The 19,624-nt window shown below is 47.5% G+C and overlaps 1 protein-coding gene across 5 annotated transcripts in view; it reads right to left on the bottom strand.

Moving 5' to 3' along the window:
- The window catches only part of NFATC2 (nuclear factor of activated T cells 2), an 86,013-nt gene that overhangs the window by 30,217 nt on the left and 36,172 nt on the right, over positions 1-19,624 (bottom strand). For all 5 annotated transcript variants that reach the window (XM_068208073.1, XM_068208071.1, XM_068208069.1 and 2 more), the window contains exons 6-9: positions 16,185-16,325; positions 5,516-5,571; positions 4,602-4,728; positions 2,380-3,072 (exon numbers count right to left, since the gene is read on the bottom strand). In XM_068208073.1, the coding sequence (XP_068064174.1) occupies positions 2,380-3,072; positions 4,602-4,728; positions 5,516-5,571; positions 16,185-16,325 (1,017 nt within the window). The remainder of the gene's footprint in view (positions 1-2,379; positions 3,073-4,601; positions 4,729-5,515; positions 5,572-16,184; positions 16,326-19,624) is intronic.

The raw sequence follows: 19,624 nt of genomic DNA, 5'->3' as shown, positions 1-19,624 counted from the left end.
ACTCTGAGAGGCAGCAGCTCCAGGAATGAGGAACTGCCAGCGTGGGCCATGCCCAGGTCACTGCACAAGTTCGTGGCAAAGCTCAGAATAGAAACAAAGCCCAGAACACCAAGGCTGTGTGTTAACCATGAAGGCAGCAGTCAAGGGCTGATGAGAGGAGGCCATAAGAGCAAAGGGACGAAATCTGGATGTCAGCAGAACTCTGGAGAAAGGAGAACAAGGCAGGGGGAGGAGGAAGATGGGAAGAGCAAAGGGAAGTGAGAGACACCAGCAGTGATTGCCCAAGAGCCTGGGCAGCAGCAGCAGTTGGCTCGTGCCAAGCCTGCCTGGGCCAGCACCAGCTCCGTGTCTGCCCATGAAAATCACTGCAAGACCTCACAGCTCACTTTATCTCACAAGGGCTTTCTGGATAAAAGGGATTTAAGGGCAAAGCCTCCATAATCCTTTAGGTTTGCGTTCTTTTAATACTATAAAGCACAAACCCAAACTTTCTAGTCAGAAAAAACATGGCTTTTGTTATGTTCTGAGTCACTTTTCCCCAGCAGCAAACAATGTGGCTTTTCAATTCAAGTCCTGAATGTTTCAGAATGAAACACTTTGCAGAGCCCTAAAGTAAATCACAATTCTCCAAGTCACACTTCCAGCTGATGTAAACTCACTGAGGTCAGTAAAGAGACTGCGTGTGGCCCATCTTGCCTGGCCTGGCTTGGGTGGCACAACTGACAAAGCAATCCCCAAAAGACTTGATAAAGAAATCAATGATAAAGAAATCAATTCAAGATGATCCAGGCAGCCAAGGAGAAGCCTGGGATTTCACTCTGAGTTGCTGCTGCTCTGCCTAGAGGCTCCCTTAGCAGGGAGGCTGAGTGCATTCTTGGTGAGCTGTGCTGCAGTTGGGTGTCACTGGCCTGATTCAAAACTCAGGAAAATTAACTTTGCAGTCTACATTGGGAGTTCTTTTAAGTGGACTACAGCTTGACTTTGAAGATAGAATCTTGAATTAAAAGCTTTCTCTTTTCTTTCTTTTACAAGGTGTGTACCAAGTATTTTTAAAAACATGGAAGAATCTCTCAGCTTCTCGTATTAAAATTACCCTAAATAACAGTGTCTAGTTCTCCTGTCAGGAAGATTCTCTTGCTTTGTTATCATGCCCAATTCCCTGAATGAAATGTGAATCTCCCAAGTTAAATTTAGGACTCCTGAATCTCCTGCTCGGAGAAGGGAACCAGTAAAAACTCTCCAGATTTTACTGCGATGGCACCAAAGCTGCATCAACCACTCTGCAAACACAGCTAAGAGAGGAAACCATCCAAACTCTGCCCACAAACCCAGCAGTGAAGGCTGCACACAATACAGAGCGCTCAGGACCCAAGCTGAGGAAAGCAAAACTTTCACAGGCACGAATTCACAACTCCAGGTAAGTGCAGTAAAAATCCCAAACTGCTGGGTGTTTGGAGCACATCCTGGTGCACACCCAGGAGATCAAGCCTGCCACTGCCTGCACTGAGAGGAGAGCAGTTACCATTTGTGACAACCAGGTCTGTACTTCCTGCACAGAACATCCTGCATTTGCAGCAGTATTTCCAGCAGCCTCACTCTGCTCCCACTAAAATCAATGTTGGGTTTGCTGCTGCTCTCTGTGATTGCAGTGTCCAGCTGCACTATTAATTTTGCATTGGTTTCCTCCTGCCAGAAACATGCTTTAATAAAAGAACCAATCAACCAGACTGCCAATAGCTGCCTACCTAAGACTAAGAATAAGCAGGATATGTTCAAAGAAAGCTTTACTCTAACTTATGTTCATTCCTAAAGGCTAAATCAGCTGGCTCACAACAAAGGAACAGCATTGTTTAACTTATCAATGTCCCACTGTTCATCTAGAACATCTGCAATGGTTTTGCCTGCAGCACTACCCCATTCATTACAGGCCTTGATAGATTGCTCAATGGGCTTTTTTTTTGGTACAAAATGTACAAGAGCGTTTTACAAAGTGGACTTTGCCCTGATACGAAGAAATATAATAAAATAATTAAGGAGTGCATTTCATTTCAGATCTGCCATTTTCCAAACTGGCAATGGAACCTTTGGCAAAGGGAGACAAAATGGGACCAGCTCGACATGGCAGCTGAGCCCGTGGCACGGAGCAAGCAGAGGGGTCCTGTGGGTGAGTGGCCAAAGTGCTTTGCCATCAGCCAAAAACGCACCTAATGAAAGACCCAAATCCAGCCTGAAATGTGCATAGCAAATCCAAATCCAATCCAAATCCAGCAAATGTGCACACCCACCAAAGGGGGCCACGCCGAGGAACAGGGGCATTGAGAACTCTATCCTTGCCCCCTCCCTCCAACAAAGCAGCCCTGAGAGGGGCACAGCACTTACCATCATCCAGGTACGCCTGGTCCAGGTTCTGCTCCTGCTTGATGGTCACTCCTGCTGGCAGCACCTCCTTCTGCTCACTCCCTGGTGGCCCGTTCTTGGCTGCCCGCTGGCCCGGGGCCGCCTGCTGCTGGATCACGGTGGGGTACGAGCTGGGGCTGAGCCTCTGTGCCTGGCTGGCCTGGGGCTGGCTGGGTCTGGACACGCTGGATGTGAAATTTTCACAGCACATGATGTGCTGGAACTCCTGGTGGCTTCCACACCTCAGCTGCTGGTTGGTTGGAGAGTAGTGGATGACAGGAGAAGATTGCTGGTGGCCCGGGGAGTGCTGCAGCACGGCTGAGGTCTGGGCTGGAGAACCAGCGTGCACCAGCACGGACCTGTGGGCATCCGCAATGGCAACTGGCGTGGCCATCAGGCTGGGCTGCTGGTAGCCCAGCTGGCTGGGGCTCAGGCTCTTGCTCCTTTGGTAAATCACAGCCGGGTTCTGCTGGTGGTACCGCGAGTCGGGAGAGGAGAGGCCTGAGCGCAGCTGCTGGCAAGGAGCCATGGTGGCCACGAGGCAGGAAGGGGACTCGGTGGCCATTGTGTGCTGTGAATAGTAAGGCTGTGTTACTGTCCCCAGAGCACTGTGCACTGGATTGCAGATTAGGGCTGGATCATAGTCATCAATGGGCTCTGTTTTGATTGATGGTACTAGAACAAAGCATGCAAAGGACGTTATTCGTAACGAGCTGAGGAGAAACAGAGAGGTTTTCCTTGAAGCAATAAGAGATTTAAGCCTTTTACAAGATTTGTGTGTGTAAATTTATATGTCACAAGCACTGAGTTTAATAAATCACCCACATGCAACATGGCAAAGATTCTTCAAAGCACTCTGTGCTAAGAGATTCTTGAAAAATCTTTAATGTACTGATGAACCACAAATTGCTAACATTGAAAAATTCAACACTTCAGCCCCTGTTTCAATTCATTTAAGGGCCATTCTGGAACACAGACACAATAAGAAGCCATAGATAGGTGTTTCATGCAGTACTCCATCTCAAGGAGACTGAATCAACAGAAATCCCAGGACATAAACAACTCCCCATCTTTCTGCCAAACATTTAACAAGTGACCAAAGGCAGAGCTGAACTGTTTTAGAGTTTTTGTCTCAGCTGCACAAAGTTTCCTCAGTGCTGAGAGCTGAAGACCTGTCTGACACCATCATTTAAAAGACCATGAATTAGTAAGAGTTGTGTGAATCCTGGTGGTATAAAGGATGGTCCTCTACATTTCCAATGATTTTTTTTGTCACATCTTCCCCAAAACTCGCTACAGAAACACCACACAATGGAAACTATACAGTGGTCATGCAAAATTCCTGTCTGGAAGTAAAGATTCCTTCTCCTAAGTGGTCTATTTTAGGGATTGTATTTAGATAGAAGCGTGCTTCTCAATACTGCTCAGAACAGTTTAGCAACTGTACAAATCCTTCAGACTGGTGATACCCTATAGAGTTCATAAATCCAGGGCGAGGACCAGAGATTTTCAGGCTGGAGGAGAGCAAAATAAGAGTCTGAACGAATGTTTCCCTTTCCTTAGAGACAAGTCAAATTAAGACATCATTTGAAGCTTGCATAAAATCTGGTGCTGTTATTTTATGCTCACTGCTTTCCACAAACACAGTACTCTGATTTTCTCACAATATTTTCCCCCCAGCCAAAGCTGAGAAATTCTGGGAATCTCATTAGTAATCCTGTTGCATTTATTGTGACATGGCTCACCAATCCCCCAGAGGAAGGACATCACAAAGGCATTCGTATTTTTCTCAGCTAGCCTCACTCTGAAGAATATATATTGCTTGCCTTCCTCCATCCCAAGCCCTTTCCCAGATCTGATGTTTTCTTATTGCTGGACACGTCAGAGAAGGCAACACTCATGGTTTTCAGAGGGTCACACCACGTCCCAGACTGAGCCTGTTCCCACTGAGGCTCTTGGCAAACCTCCACCAAGTGAATGGGGCAGCATCAGCCCATTGCCAAAATAACAGATAACTGACACCCCAAAGTGACAGAAATTCCTGACCATAAATCACAGGCAGCTTTTAAACCAAGCAGCTGTTGAGTGCTGAATTAAATTAGCAACATTTAGATCCTCAAAGAAAGGCAAGAAAACAACAGAGCAGAAAAATCAAATCCTGCTCATGGACTTAGATAACAAGTGGCTCTGTCCCTGAGAATTACCTGGGTGATAGGTGAAATGCTGGGGCTGGCTTCTTTTTCTTTTGCCATTGATGACATAGAAATTGACCTTCACGGCTGTGCGGATGTGCTTGTTCCTGTACTCGGGTATCTCCACAAAAAGCATGCTCTGAAATAAACATCACAGGGGACAAGAAGGGATTAGCACCTGGGGCTGGCCAGGGGTTTGTGTGCAGCTCCCCTTGCTACACCTCCACAACAAGAGGAATCTCCCTATTCACCCCTATAAAGAAGGGTATGAGACAAAAGGGGCAGATGGTGACAGACCAGAAGATTTTTGGTACTGACAAGTTGGTTTCTATGGACTGCATCCCTCCTGCACTTGGAGGGAGAAGTCTCAGCTACAAATAAAACATGAAACTGTGACAAATGCAGAAGCTCTGCCAATCCCACAGTGCTTGATAAAGGAGCGTGCACTGCAGAACTCCCTCTTTTTGTCAAATTAACTCAATTATTCTGTAGGCTTTTGATTTATCCCCGCTGCCTCCTGGGCAGGCACGGCCCATGGCAGTGCCACTGCTGGCTCCCGGGAGCTCTGCCTGCCCAAGCAAGCCAAGGGAACAGAGGGGCTCCTTCCCTCCAAAGAGCACTGGAAATCCTGCAGGACAAGCCCTGGATTTGGACACAGCAGCCAGGGCTGGCACAGGAGCCAGCATCCTGCAGAGCCTGGGCTGGCACTGTGGCTGTGCAGGACAGAATCCAGCAGTGCCTCCCTTGGGGGGCTACTGCTGCAGGAATCGATTCTTCCTGCAGCACATGGACTGCTGCAGCATTTGGCACTTGTTCATCATGGCATTGCTGCTCTTTGTGCTTCTGAGATGCTCCTGGAAGCTCCCCTTGAGCACAAGCTGCTGCACAGCAGCTGCAGGAGAGGACACCCAGTGTTCCATACTTACAGGCTGGCTCTTGTCTTTGTCCACTGTTGCCTCCATTTCCCAGATCTGCTGCCCATCTAGAAGAACATCACAACATTAACCTCATTGTGTGCTTTTTTTTTTTAAATCACAGAAGTTATTAAAAAAAAATAGAGAGAGACAAATCAAGGGCATTCAGTTGGCAAAGCTCTCAAAATGGACTTTATTTCAAGCACCTTCCCAGTCCTAACCAAAAGCAGCAGCATTTCATTTAAACACATCACTGAACACTTCTCTCGCCAGGAAAGAGCTTACATACATATTAAAATTCAACATTTATGCAGAAATTAGCCAAACTGAAGAATGAAATATTTAGCACAGGTGCAACATCTGCTTTTTACCAGGCCTGAGTCCAGCCAGCCTGACTGGAGGGCATCAGGAGGTCACGTAAGTTGTGAATGGTCACACTGGGTCAGCAGCTCAGCAAACTTTCCGCTGCTTTAAGCCAAGACCACTTGGATTCCCACAGAATGCCACTGACAGCCCTAGAGCCGTGGTAAAGCACCAAATATTCACTGCACTCAGTGCAAAAGCACTTCCCTGCATGTGGGACAGCCCTACCCTGAACCACTGCAAGCTTTGCTGCCCTTAATCATTGCATCCATGCAGCTCGTCTCCACCCTGAGTTACACAAAATTGTATTTAGAGAGGAAAATAAAATTTGATCCCGGTGTATGGAGTACCACCACAGTAACCCCTGTGCTGTAAGAGTGTATCAGCAGCAACAGGACATTCATTTACAGACTGGGTGCTTCCTCCAGTTACAAATATTCCTCAAATATAGAAGCATTTTTTGCAGTGCTTTCCTTATTTTTTATTTATTTTTTTTTTTAGATTTTAACCTTTACCCCTTTGATTTTCACATTCCACTGAGCCTTTTAGCCAAGCAATTTTCAGAAGGAAAGTACTGATGGGGGAGGGAAAATTGCTTCATACCTTTCTGAAAGCTTGCTTTTAAACTGGCCAGGGGACACATATCCCAAGGACCTGATGGACTGGGAATGCTGCAGCCAGGAGCTGCTGCCTGCCTTAGGGGGAGCAGCTCTGCCTGCTTTGGGGGCTCCCTAGACTGGGCAGGATGAGGGGGGAAATCTCCTAAACCCAGTCCTTCTCACAGGGCTTTTTATTTTTCCCAACTCTTGGAAGCTCTGCAAGAGCTGCTTTTGTCCTCTGTTATTTAAGCACTTCTGCTTCTGGCGAAAAGGGAAATGAAAGAGTATTTTTAAATGCATTTTGCATTTCTTCAGTTGTTGTGCTCTTTGTTCTGTGCTGGGCCCAGACAATGAGCTGACAGATGTGCTGGGCTCTCTGGGCAGCCTCTTCCCAGCTGTGGCCAGGACACAGCCCTGGGCTCCCTGTCTGCCCCAGCCCCTGGGACAGAACCTCACCTGCCCAGCACCCCACACCTGGGACAGCTCTGCTCACACCCACTGGGGACAGGCAGCTTTTCCTGGAGGTCAGGGCTCTCATCCCTCCCTTGGGACAGGCTCCTGGGGCTGCTGGTGGGGCAGGGGGCACCAGCCCTGCTGGGCAACCTCACCCCAACCCTCCCTGGGCAATGGACACAGCCAGGGAATAGCTGGAAGTGTCCCCATCAGGAGGTTCCAAAGAGCTGGAAGTGTGGCCCCATCAGGAGATCCCAAGGAGTTGGAAGTGTGGCCCCATCAGGAGATCCCAAGGAGTTGGAAGTGTGGCCCCATCAGGAGATCCCAAGGAGCTGGAAGTGTGGCCCCATCAGGAGATCCCAAGGAGCTGGAAGTGGGGCCCCATCAGGAGATCCCAAGGAGATGGAAGTGTGGCCCCATTAGGAGATCCCAAGGAGTTGGAAGTGTGGCCCCATCAGGAGATCCCAAGGAGCTGGAAGTGGGGCCCCATCAGGAGGTTCCAGGCTTCCAGCTGCTGCAAGGAGGGAACACTGAACAACTCCCAGTTTTCTCTCTCCTTTTTTGAAGCTCCCTCCTGTGAGTCAGGTGTCTTTTCTACTGTGGGGCTGAGGGCTGCTGGGGCTGGGATGGCCTCAGCAGAGCTGTGTCACTGCCCACCCCAAAGGACTGCTGCAAAGGCATGGAAAATATTCCATTATTTAATGTCATTTAACATATGCATCCACTTTGGCCACTGCTATACTCAATCTGTAGCCATGTTAATGCAGGCAACTCCTTGCTGCTGTTGAGACAGAAACAGGGAAGGGGGAGCCAAAATATTGGGGGGCGGGGGGTTAATCCAGCAAATCCTTTTCTGATTATGAGACAATAAATGCTCAACAGGGAGATTCCTCTTCTAGGTGACCTTAGAGAAAAGAAACCATCACAGTGTGCGTTAAAGAACCTCCCCACACTCCTAAACACCCCAAAGGATAATTTTTTAGAGTTCTCTAAGGAAAAAGAAGGGAAAAGGAAACAAGAAAATACATCATAAAGTGAGAGCTCTGATAGAGACACACATCAGAGCTGTCTCAGCAATGCCACATGAAGATGTCCTGACAACAAGGACAGCCAAGCAGGAATATTTGACACTGGTTTTGCTCCAGGCAGAATGTTTTCATCTTTGTTTCTGTACTGCTAAATTCAAACAGTCTGTGCAGATACAACAGCACTAACTTCACAAAGAAGGTGGAAAGCAAAAGGATTTGTTGATCCAAAATGCATAAACTAAAGTAGGAACGGGCCTCCACGTCATGTGGCACATTCAAGGAGCCTGTGGAACACATGCAAGCACAACCACAGGGGATTTGATTCAGTAACTGAGCCCCTGAAATTGCACTAAAAGCTAATGAAGCCAACCATAAAAATCAAATGATGTTCAGGCTGAGTCCAAAGTCTGTGTGGGTCAAAAATAAGAATGAAAAAGGCAAACAAGAAATAAACATATTTGGGGTTATCATTCCAACAATGATAGATGCTTCTGTTTGGATATATTCCATATTTGTGGCAGCTAAACAGCTTTCTAACAAATCTGTCAGCAGCAGCAATCCCTGTTCTTTGAGCCCTGTTGAATTGAAACACTCTGCAGTTCACTCCCTGACCTTTATGCTTCAATATGATGATGTGGCTCCATCTGTCTCACTGCTTCACTTTAGCTCGAGACAATCAATATTTGCTTTTCCTTTAACCACTCTGGATATGCACATTATGGGGAGCTTTTGGCAGAAGGATGAGGGAGGCTGTGAGGAAAATGAAAAATACAACTGCATTCACAAGTCTCTCTTTCTAACCTATTCTTTTTCCTCGCAATGAAAAGAAAACTTCAGATTATGCACACTCTGGGAGCTAATGGAGAGCAGGAAGAATAAACTGAGAAGTCTCAGGATCATTTCAGGAAATTATGAATAGACAAAACCTGCACCAAACTGTCAACACATTTATCACCTTTATGATGTGCATAAATGCAGATTTTTTTAGGAGGAAATTAAAGCGGATGTTTGCAGAAAGCACTCCACAAAAACGGGATTCTGATTGTAAGGATGCACTAAAAATCCTAAGCCTGATGTGACAGTGGAGCACAGCCCCCAAGACAAAGCCCGTCACACCAAAGGCCCTTCCCTGGAACCCAGGTGGTGCCTGGGCACCAGAAATGTGTTTAGCTTTGAGCAGGAGGCTGTGCTCAACCCTCCAAAGATCCCTTCTGGCCTTAATTACCCCATAATTCTGTCATGCCACAACCGGGACAAACAGCTCCTGCTTGGAAACACAGAAGACTAAACCCCAGCTTAATTAATAATCTAATCCAAAGTCTACAAGTGCAGATAGCTGCTTACTGCACAGAATTAAACCTGCCTGAACAACGGACAGGAGAGAAAGCTGCAAAGGATCACTGAGGAATCCAGAGCCGGGTCTGCGTGTGTGGTGCCTTTCAAACTGTGCCTCCACCACAGGGAATTCAATCCCTGCCTCTGGAAAGGGCAGCACTTGCTCTCAAGATGATAAAATATTCTTGGATTTAGACCCTGAGGTCTTACCAGCCATGGCTGCCTCATGCAATATTTTTACTGTTGTGGTTCCCTGCTCATTTAATGGTTTGTCTTAGTTGGCAAGTCTTTAACACCACAGGTCAGTGAAATGTTCAGGAAATAGAGATTTTTGTGCTGCTTCAGGGCTATGAGACTTAGCATTAAACCCCGATGAGAGATCTGATTGTGTCAGCACTCTTTGGGGGAATGAATGAGTTGTTGGAAGAAAGTAATTCTACCCTTCCTAACTCAAACTGCGATCATACCGAAGTCCTGCTTCAAACTGGGGAAATCAAAACGTCAGTCTGCATTAGGAACATTTTGGGTGATTCTCTGCAGCCCCTTATAGGACTCTTTTTAATTAGCCAATTAAAGGTTTTCTGAACCAGTTACAGCCTTTACACATTATTCAGGATCCCTTGCTCATGACTTTGGGGTCAGTAACTAGCAGGGAAACAAACTTACTGCTTTATTTGAACAAGCATGACTGATGGGCTGAGAGGCTCAGGAAATGTTCTTTGCAGTTCTCTGCAGCTGAAGACTAAATATACTATTGTGCTGATTCTGGATGGGATTCCACGCCTGCATGTGATTTTAGGCCTGCAAATGTACACTGCTTTTCAGTCAAGCATTACACAAATTACTTAATGAACAACCTGTTACTGGTTCCCCAGAGAAACCCAGCCTGGTGACCAGAGGGGCAGGGCTCTGACTGCACATTTCTGCACATTTCTGCACAGCTCCCCCTGGGCCTGCAGGGAGCTGTCCCCATTCACTCTGTTTTCTTGGAAGGCCTTCCAGAAAAGCACTGCAATTATCTCTGTCAGCTTTTATCAGTAGATGACAGACATCTCTGGAAAACAAAGAAGGGTTTTTAGAGCCACCCCAAGAACAAAGGGAGAGCACAGAATGGTTTCCAAAAGGACAAAACCACTCTGGGCAGCAGAAACCTTATGAGGAACCCTCACTCAGAATCTCTGCTGCTCTGGACAAACCCCAGACAAATTCAGGGACAAATTCTGATTTCAGCTGGGAAATTACTCTGCTTCAAGTCAGCACAAGGCTGCTCAGCATCTGGTCCTGAGCCGTTGTCTCCTTCTAAGCTCTTACTTCAAAACAATTTTCAAGCTTTACAGCAAACACAGCATGAGTTTATTTAAAACTCATGAAAAGTAGAGCTATTAAACTTATTCCTGAGCTTCATTTTCATGGATTTCTTTTTCTTTCTGAAGCAAGACTGCCCACTGCAGTTAATGGAGCTCTGTTTGTTAAGAGCAGAGGCCAGTGCCTTCATTGCACTGAGGACAGAAGTTTGAGTCACCAAGGCTGGAGATACAAGGCAAGGTCTGGGAGGTAAAAGGGCAATGGATTAGTCATCCACCAGCCAGCCCAGCCCCAAATCTGACATTTTGCACAGTGAGAACAAGTCTAGAGGCGAATTCTCCCCATCTATTGTTGAGGAATTCTATTCCCATTAAAATAAAACATAAATACAGTAGTTGAACAGTGAAGCAGGAGGAACAGTATCTCATTCCAGAGCTCTTCCAAATGATTCCTTATGCCAATTGATCAGAATAGATTTGCTGTTTTTTTAAGATTATAAGTGTGTTTGTGTGTGTGTATATAAATTATTAAACAAAAGCTTCTCTCAAAATAAAACCACTGGGAACCTCCATGTAATAAAATGAGTCACACCAGGATGCGATGACTAAGTGGGAGAACAGGGAATTCCACTCCCCAAGCCAGCTTTCTTCATGATCAATTTTCTGTCAACAGGTGATGGGAGCTTGTCTCTCTGCCTTTTGTTTATGCCAAGAATTATGATTATTTTTTTAATATTCTCCCTAAACAATTAAGCTGAATAATCAGGACCAGGCACACTTCCATCAGGCGCCCCCATAGCAAAGAGTGAGCCAGGGAATCCAGGCCAGCAGTGGCTGCCTGTGTTAATAAGGATTTACCAGCTGTAAAATTCCAAAATCTTGTGTCATACGGGGAAACCTTCCAAAACACTGGATTCCACCCTGTCTCGCTGAGTCTCCAACAGCTATGGCAACTCCGTTTCTGCAGCCACACTCTTCTGCATTTTTCTCTGTGTGAGCCCTAGATTTTTTCCTGTTTTGCAGTGTTTTTTTGGAATCCCTGGGCAGGCGATTGCCCCGTAGGATTACAAGAACACCTGGGGCAGGCAGCACATTCCAGCCAGGGGGAAGCCTTTGGGGAGAAAGGTTTGCTGGCATTCAGCAGCTACAGCAGCAAGAAAAGGCACAAGGCAAAGGCCCCATTACCCTGAAACTTTCTAATTTGCACAGCAGAACCAGGCAAACCAATCCTCCTTACTAATACTCATTACCCTCACATTCAATATTTAAAGTTATTTGTTCAAGTAATAAACATCTCTCTTGAATGAACCTGGGAAAACACTGAAAGTTTAAAAAGCTCTTTGTGTATTTTATCTTGAATTTGCCTGAGAAAATTGCATCATTAATGTTACATTATTAAGTTCACAGAGTTAGATGCTGAAAACCGTTTGCTATTTTCTGCATTCCCCAGGAGTTTTTGGATCATTCATATGAAACTGTCAGACTACAAAAAGGGATTCAGCTCCCTGTTTGGAGCACGGTGAGGAGCTGACCTAGCAAAAAGGTGAACACTGCTGTAGGCAGAGTTGGAATTTCCTTTCACCTCTCCCACAGAGAGCATGATCCTACCATCAAACCCACACAGCAGCAACTTTCCCCTCACATTAAACCTGCCCTGATGCCATCCCACCACCGTGTCCTGCAGTGCATTGTCCTGCAGGATTCCTGGAATCCCCTGGCACACATTCCATGCCTAGTTTCCAGCATGTGGGGTCCAGCATTTTGGGCACTGTGCAGACAAAACCTCAACCCAGCGCCCCCACTCTGCACACCACAGCCTGAGCCTGCCCTTGCTGAGCTCTCCTGCAGCCAGGACACATCCAGGTGTGTCCAACACCACTGCTGGGCTCCAGAGCTGGGCAGATTTATTTTGTCACTGGGACTGTGGATGTCCACACCTGGGGGCTCTGGCAGCTGCCCCAGTTCAAAGGGCACAGGCAGCACCTCCTCCCCTTACCCTGCCTGGCCCAAGCTGGAGATTTACGGTGGAGCCTCTCCAAGGATGGACGTTGTGTTTGGGTTGTTCCTCCACCACCCACATTGTCCTAGAGATGATTCACGATGTCCATGTGGCCACCAGAAGAGTTTGGCAGGGGAAATCACAGCCCATTTGCACTTTTCTCCCCAAGAAACACGAACCTCCTCTAGCACTGACAGCAGAGCAGCAGTAACCAGTACACAAATGGGAGTAAACACAATGCAACCAGCATGTGATTTGCAAATTATTACATGACAATTAAAATAAATAAAAGGGGGAATTACAAAACTCTTCTTTTTTTAACTGCACTGTAAGATCTGGGCCCCAACCAAACACTAACACCCTTAACCCTCACCCCATTCCAAGTCCTTGATAGCTCCAAGACTGCTTTTCAAGCTTTCTCTTCCAGATCAAAATTACAAGAATACAGCCCAATCTAGTTGCTTCCCTGACCTACTTTAGTCTAGCTGGGCTCAGTTACGTGTCTCCAAGTTCAGATCTTCAAACTCCGTCAGCCAAACTCTGCTTTTGTGTGCTGGGCTTAGGGAGTTCATGCGTTTCCCTGGCTCACAGCAGCTACGTTTTACGATCTTGCATCAGCAAGAGGCAACCGTAAGAAGAACTCGGAACTCTGAGGCCTGCACGTTGATAAACTTTAGCATTCAGAATATTAATGCTATTTATGCATCAGCATTTCAAACATGAGCACTTTATCCCTCAGAGCACTGAGCTCCAGCCCCTTCACTCCGTTTCCTGCTGCCGTTTCCTGCCGTGAGCCCAGCCTGTCCCAGCCCTGTCCCCTGCCAGCTCCCTGCCACCGCCTGCGGCTCGCGTGACACGGACACTCACTTTCACAATGACATCCCCCCACAATTCGGGGAATTGCCCTTGTTTCCAGGTATTTCTATGGAAAAACATACTATCTGCAATTCTGTGAAAAGACAAATAAAGCCTGTTTGTTGCTGCTCACTGAGACATGTATTTTTGCCACAAATGTGACCAGTTCCATGTTCTTCTGCGTTGCTGATGGTGGGTGAAGAATCGTCTACAAGATCCAGAGGAAATGGAAAGAGGTTATGAGTGTTCCCCTGAGGGATGAAACCTAATTCACAGTTGTGAGCCCAAGCAGCAGCTCCCTCAGCTCTGCAGAGCACGCGAGTGACGCCTTCCCAGCACGGCTTCACCCGCGTCCCAGGTCCAAGGGCACCCGGACTTTGGAGTCTGTGGAACAATGAACAGCAGAAAATCTGCCTGCACAAAAATACTCGAAGAGAGATTTTTTTGGGGGGGAAAAAGAGCCTTGCCACTCTCACCCTCACTGGACACCCAAGCCAAGGAGCTCTGTGGAGCCTGGCATGCCAAAAGCAGTGGGATGGTTGCCTACACCGCTGCTCTCACCCTTCTTGCTACCAGCACAGCTAAAACTGGTGGCAAAAGTGGGAAATCCAGCACCACTTGCTAGCACAGACAAGGCTTGTGAGCTGTTGAAATGAAACTGTAAGCAAGCCAAGCTTCCCCTGCGAGCCTGCTGCATCTTCCTGCCATGACAAAGGTGTGATTGTCTCACAGGCTCTGGGGCAGCGGTGTGCTCTGGAAGAGACACAGCCTGCTGCTGCTGGGGCAGCAGAGCTGGGCTGCCATCCACCCCCAGCACGGTGGCTGTGGCTTACCCTGCCTCTGAGCAGCTCATCAGCACTTTGTGCACGGGCTGTGCAGGGCAGGGGAGCCGTGGGTGAGCTGCTCCTCCTTCCACCCAGGCACTGCTCCATCGACACCTGGGGCTGCACAGCAGGGCTCACTGCTCTGGGCTCCTGCAGCCCACGGCAGTGGTAGCTGTGAACAGACATCCTAGAGGTATTTAGAATTGTCTACAGCGCAGAATGAAGGAGGCTGAAAGCCTCAGGTGCACAAGATCCTGATTTTCAGGTGAGCTGGGACACTCACCAACCTCTGACAAGCCAGGCTCAAAGCAATTCTCAGTTTGCTGCACCCAGCCCATGCATGATCTGCACGTCCAGCTCAGCTTCTTAACCTTCCTCCCCTTAGGATATACCTATTAAATACAGAAATCTTCATCTAAAAGTGCTTCGGGGCATCTCTGCCAGAGGTGCTGCTGCATTATGGAACACCCAGAGCACCACTCAGCACAGAATCCCCCAGATAACCCACTGCAAACCACACAGACTTCTGATTCAGCCTGAGGATTTGACTCTGGACCTCCCATCCTCCAAATCCCCTTCTGCCAGTCATTTATTCATAGCCCAGCAGACTGAGACTGCCTGCAGAGGCCGAGGGCTGGGGGGGAGGCAGGATATGGAACACCAGCAAGCAAATCCCAGCTCCAGACTGGGCACTGCTGCTGGGATAAGTCCTGTCTCTCCCCTACCAGGAGGTAAAAAAGAGGAAAAAACCCTGCAGTTTCCCCAGCAGCGAAGAAAAGCTTTAGATTTAGTGTGGAAAATATTGTTGCTCTTTTTACTTTCTAACATCTCTTCCAGCCAGAGCCTTCTCTGCTCTCATGTGGAAATAGGGGCAGGGCGTTTGGGATGTTTCCTCGAAATGGCATCAAGAGCTGCCTCCTTTGAGTGGATCATCTCCTGTAGCTCCTGCAGAACATTCTTGGGACAGGTAGCACTGCAGGCTGCCAGGATGTTCCCATGTACCTTCCCGAGGCGCTGACATGGTGGAACAGTGGCAGCACAGTGGGAAGGAATTAATCCATGGGCTTGAAAGGAAACAGAGCGTGCCAAGAGAAATCCTCTGACTGCACAGGCTCATCTGAACCTCCACAGCTCTTCCATACCTGCAAAACCAGCCTGGCTTGCTGCTGGGGCGGGAAGGAGCTGGGACCCACAGGATGCTTTTTTCCCCCCGTGTCACCAGCTGGTGCCCATGTACGTTCATGAATGTACATTCATTTTTGGCTCGATTCTCACTTTTTTCCCATGGCATTACCCCACAGGTCATGCACATGCTGCTCACTTGGGCAATGCAATCTCTTAAACTCCTTGCAAGGCACTGGACACATCATTTAAGATACCCCTACCTTGGCTCACTGACAGAAAACTTCCAAGCCCCAGGTTTTCTTAGTAGCAAAAAGGGAACACAAAGTTTACAATAAAAAATATGCAAGGAGAAGGGATGGATTCTTGTATCTCATTATGTATAAAAATAATTTTATATAAAAAGACACATTATGTTTGTTTTTTCTCCACAGATTTCTACAGGGAAGAAAACACAGTCTTTGCCTGTAGTTCACATCAGTAAAAATGTTCATTTCAATGATGATTTCTACAGTAGCATTCACTAAACATGAGATTAAACAAGCACAGAGGAACATGTAGTGCTCATCTCCTTTCTTTGCTAACAAATCCTGTCCCTGCTGATTCCCAGTGCCTGGATTCCTGTGAAGCAACAACACAAACAGTTGCTCCCAAGCCTAACTTCACTCACATGGTTTTACTTACATGACCTTGAATGGGACTACTCACTTGAGCATGATGAGCACAAATCTTATGATGAGATTTGGCACTACAGATTTGCCTTATCCTGTTAGGGAAAGTTAGGAAGAACCTGCCTTACCTGATGTTTTTTCTGTGAACACCACCTTGGACTCTGCTGTGAAATTCTGTCCAGTGAGGATCATCTGCTGTCCTCCATAAACCAGGCAGCTGTCAATGTCTTGTCTTTCAACCATTGGAAGCTCATGAGCAGACCTTTGGGCTGTGGACAAATTGCAAACATGAATGAAACCAACTCTGTTTTACCAGGACTTTCCAAATCTTCCCAGAACTATCCACAGATTGATCTTGTCATCGTTACCATCCACTGACTGCCAAAGCAGCTTCTCCGGGGTGCTAAATTTAGGTCTGAGAGGGAAAAATAAACTTACTCAAGGCATTTTATTTGGAAACATTCAGGAGTTGGCTGCAGTGGTTCAGCTGTGCTGGCCCTGCTCCTTGTCCTTGAGAAAGGACAGCTTGGATGAATGAGCTGAAACTTGCCCATGCCTGTTTCCAAGTCAACGGCCAAATTTTCAAGTGCAGGCACACTACAGCCCTAGAGCCCAAAAATTCCACCTGCACAGAGGATTCCACTGAACAACACTAAATTCCTTCAGAGGGAAAAAAAAAATGAACCTCCTCTCCAAAATCCCACTGCCTCCCACAGGGGGTTGCCAACAACAGCTCCATCTCCATCTCCATGTGTGGGCACGGAGCCCTGGCGGGGCAGCCACGAAGCCCCAGTGGTGATCAGGAGGGGTCACACGAGGACTGCTGCAGCCCAGGGTTTGTCCAAGCATGTTCTGCAGAAGCCTGAGCATCTGAGGAGCAGGGCCCTGTGTCACAGACCGAGTCTGGTTGTAAAAGGCAAGGGAAGGAAAGGTAAGGTGGGATCCAGATGGACACGGACGTCAGCAAGGCTTTCTAAGGTCTTTACTGTTCTTGGCCACGAATTTGGAGCGTGACTTTAGCAAGCTATTCTCTCTTTCCCCAGCCAGAAAACCAGTTCAGCACCATCTCTGCAGCTACTTTCCTCTGATGCCATTAAAACAGCCACTGCATGGCCAGAAAAGCTTTGGAGAGCCCTGGTGACCTGCAGAGCCATCCCAAATGCTTGCCATGGAGCGGCGGGAGCTGAGGGGAGTGGAGATGTGAGAACTGTTCCCTGCAACACAGACAGCTGGAAAACATCAGGAGCTTCCCTGTGAGCAGACCAGGTGGGCAGCAGCTTGGGGCTGGGGAACTGCGAGTTCATGACCTGCACTCCAACTCCTCCAGATCCATCCACCCCAACTGGAAAGGCCTCCAGAGGATCCTGCTCATCTCTTTCCCAGCTGCCTTGGCTGGATTTCAGCTCTCCCTGACAGAGACCCTGAGCACTTGTGTCTTCACTGAGCACCGCTGGCTGCTGAGCCAGAAATGAGGAAATGTGATCCTGGATGTGCAGTGCTGGCCCTGACTCACACCCAGGCCGGCTGTGACCTGACCTGGCACTGCTCTACTGCTCTGCAGCCCTCTCAAAGACAAAATTCTCTTGTCACCTGGAGAAAACGTTGGAGTATTTGGTGAGAAAACTCAAGCATTAAACCTTTCACAGCAACTTTTCTAGCTCTGCTGAACCCTTCAGTCACGAGACAGAGATTTTGCTCTTACTAAAGAATAGAGGTAATTCAATAGTTGTAACTTTCTTATGCCATTTGAGAGGCATTTTTGAAATCTATTTAAAACTACTTTAGGACTCGTTGTTATTTTCAAGTATGTAACATCTGGGCTAATATACTGCCAGTTAAAAATATATATATTCAGATTACTTTCAAAGACGCTGATAATTTCTTTCACATGGCTGTAGGAATAATTTATTTCCCAAAATACTCACATTTTTGATGAGCTCCTAATTGGATTTATCACAAAGACAGATCTGTAACCCCAAAGGCTTAAGAGTAGATAGCAATCATTAAAAAGCATGACTATAACAGTCAAAAGAAAACATTTAAGCATTGCCCTGGACACTCCTTATTCCTATTCAATCACCAAATTTCGCTTCCAAAACATCCTAAGTCATCAAAATTCCAGATTAACCTACATCTCTTTCCAGCTTTGTTGTGCTAATAGAGCTTGGTACCTGCCATCCCACAGACCAGTGGTTTCCAAGGCTTTTTCAGCATGAGGAAGGACAGATTTTAGCCTGGAAGTGACCCTGACTCATCCCAGTTACATTTGGAGCTGCTGCACCTGGCATGGCTTTGGGCACCTCCAGAAGTGTGCTTGCCCTGAGACAAGTGGAGGTGTGCAAAGCTCCTGTGCCTCAGCTGTGCTGCAGCACAATCCCAGCTGGAGAGCTCCAGCGGAGCTCCCCAGTGCACACACTGTCACTGAAGGGCTTCCCCTGCCCTGTTTCACTGAATTCTTCTCCTCCCTCTGGGTGGTCTGAAATCCTTTTCTAATAATAAAAAGCCGAGCCACTTTTCATTTTCCAAGGTCTCTTTTTTTCACCTGAGCCTGTAAGAAGGCTTCACCCCCTTCCCCGTTTCCACCAGTACAGAGGTTCAAGGTTCAGTGTGGAGCTGCCTCAATAGGATTATTTTTTTTTCCTCTGCAAGAAATATTAATTGCTAATAAATCCCCTTCCTCTAAGGCTCATGATGGGTGCACTGCATGCAATAATTTCACACTATTCCTTCTCTTCCCCCAGGGGTTGGCACTTCATAAAGTGACCTACAGCTACTGGAGTTTATGAGCTTTGAATAAACAAAACACTGTTGATTTAACCAGTTGGGGTGTTTACTTTCAATAGCAACAGTTACTGACATAAGGCAGCAAAGCAAATGCTATAGAAATACTCACACTTGGCCTGAAGCAGTGTGTCAACCTATTAACAGGGGACATTATTTTTCTATTTTATTTGACTGTTTGCAAATCAAGATGTCATGGATTCGTGGTGCCAAGAAATACAATGCATGCAGTGACACAAGACAGAAAGGGAGCCACTGTCAGAGCCCTGCAGCAGCTCCAGGGAGCTCAGCCCCTGCTGCCCACAGCCCACCCAGGCTCCCCTGCACCCACTCCTGCCAGCTCCAGCCCTCAGCCCCGTGCCAGCAGCTGGAGAGAAGCTGAGGATGGCCTGAATCTCTGGGCGGCTCACAGGGGATGCACACCTAACCATGGGGACTGTGCCAAGGCTGGCTAAGGTGGCTCTTGCTTCCCAACAGTATCCACGCCTCTCCTTTTGCAGCAGAGAGGAGATCTGGCTTGCAGGAAAAAAAAGGGGTATTTTGAGAAAACCAATGACCTGCAGAAGTCTGTTGCAGCTCCAAATCTCCCCCACGAGGGTGCCACCCATTGCTGTGGGAGGTGACAAGGGACAATCTCAGCTGGAGCAGCCTGGCCTGGTGGAAGGCGTCCCTGCCCATGGCAGGGGGTGGGACTGGAGGAGCTTTAAGGTCCCCTCCAAGCCAAGACATTCTATAATTCTGTGATGAACTTCTGCTGGAGTGAAGCCCCTCCACACTCTCCAACACC

The sequence above is a fragment of the Anomalospiza imberbis genome, chromosome 17 (assembly GCF_031753505.1).
Source record: "Anomalospiza imberbis isolate Cuckoo-Finch-1a 21T00152 chromosome 17, ASM3175350v1, whole genome shotgun sequence".
Taxonomy (NCBI): Eukaryota; Metazoa; Chordata; class Aves; order Passeriformes; family Viduidae; genus Anomalospiza; species Anomalospiza imberbis.
This window is presented reverse-complemented; position numbering and strand designations above follow the sequence as displayed.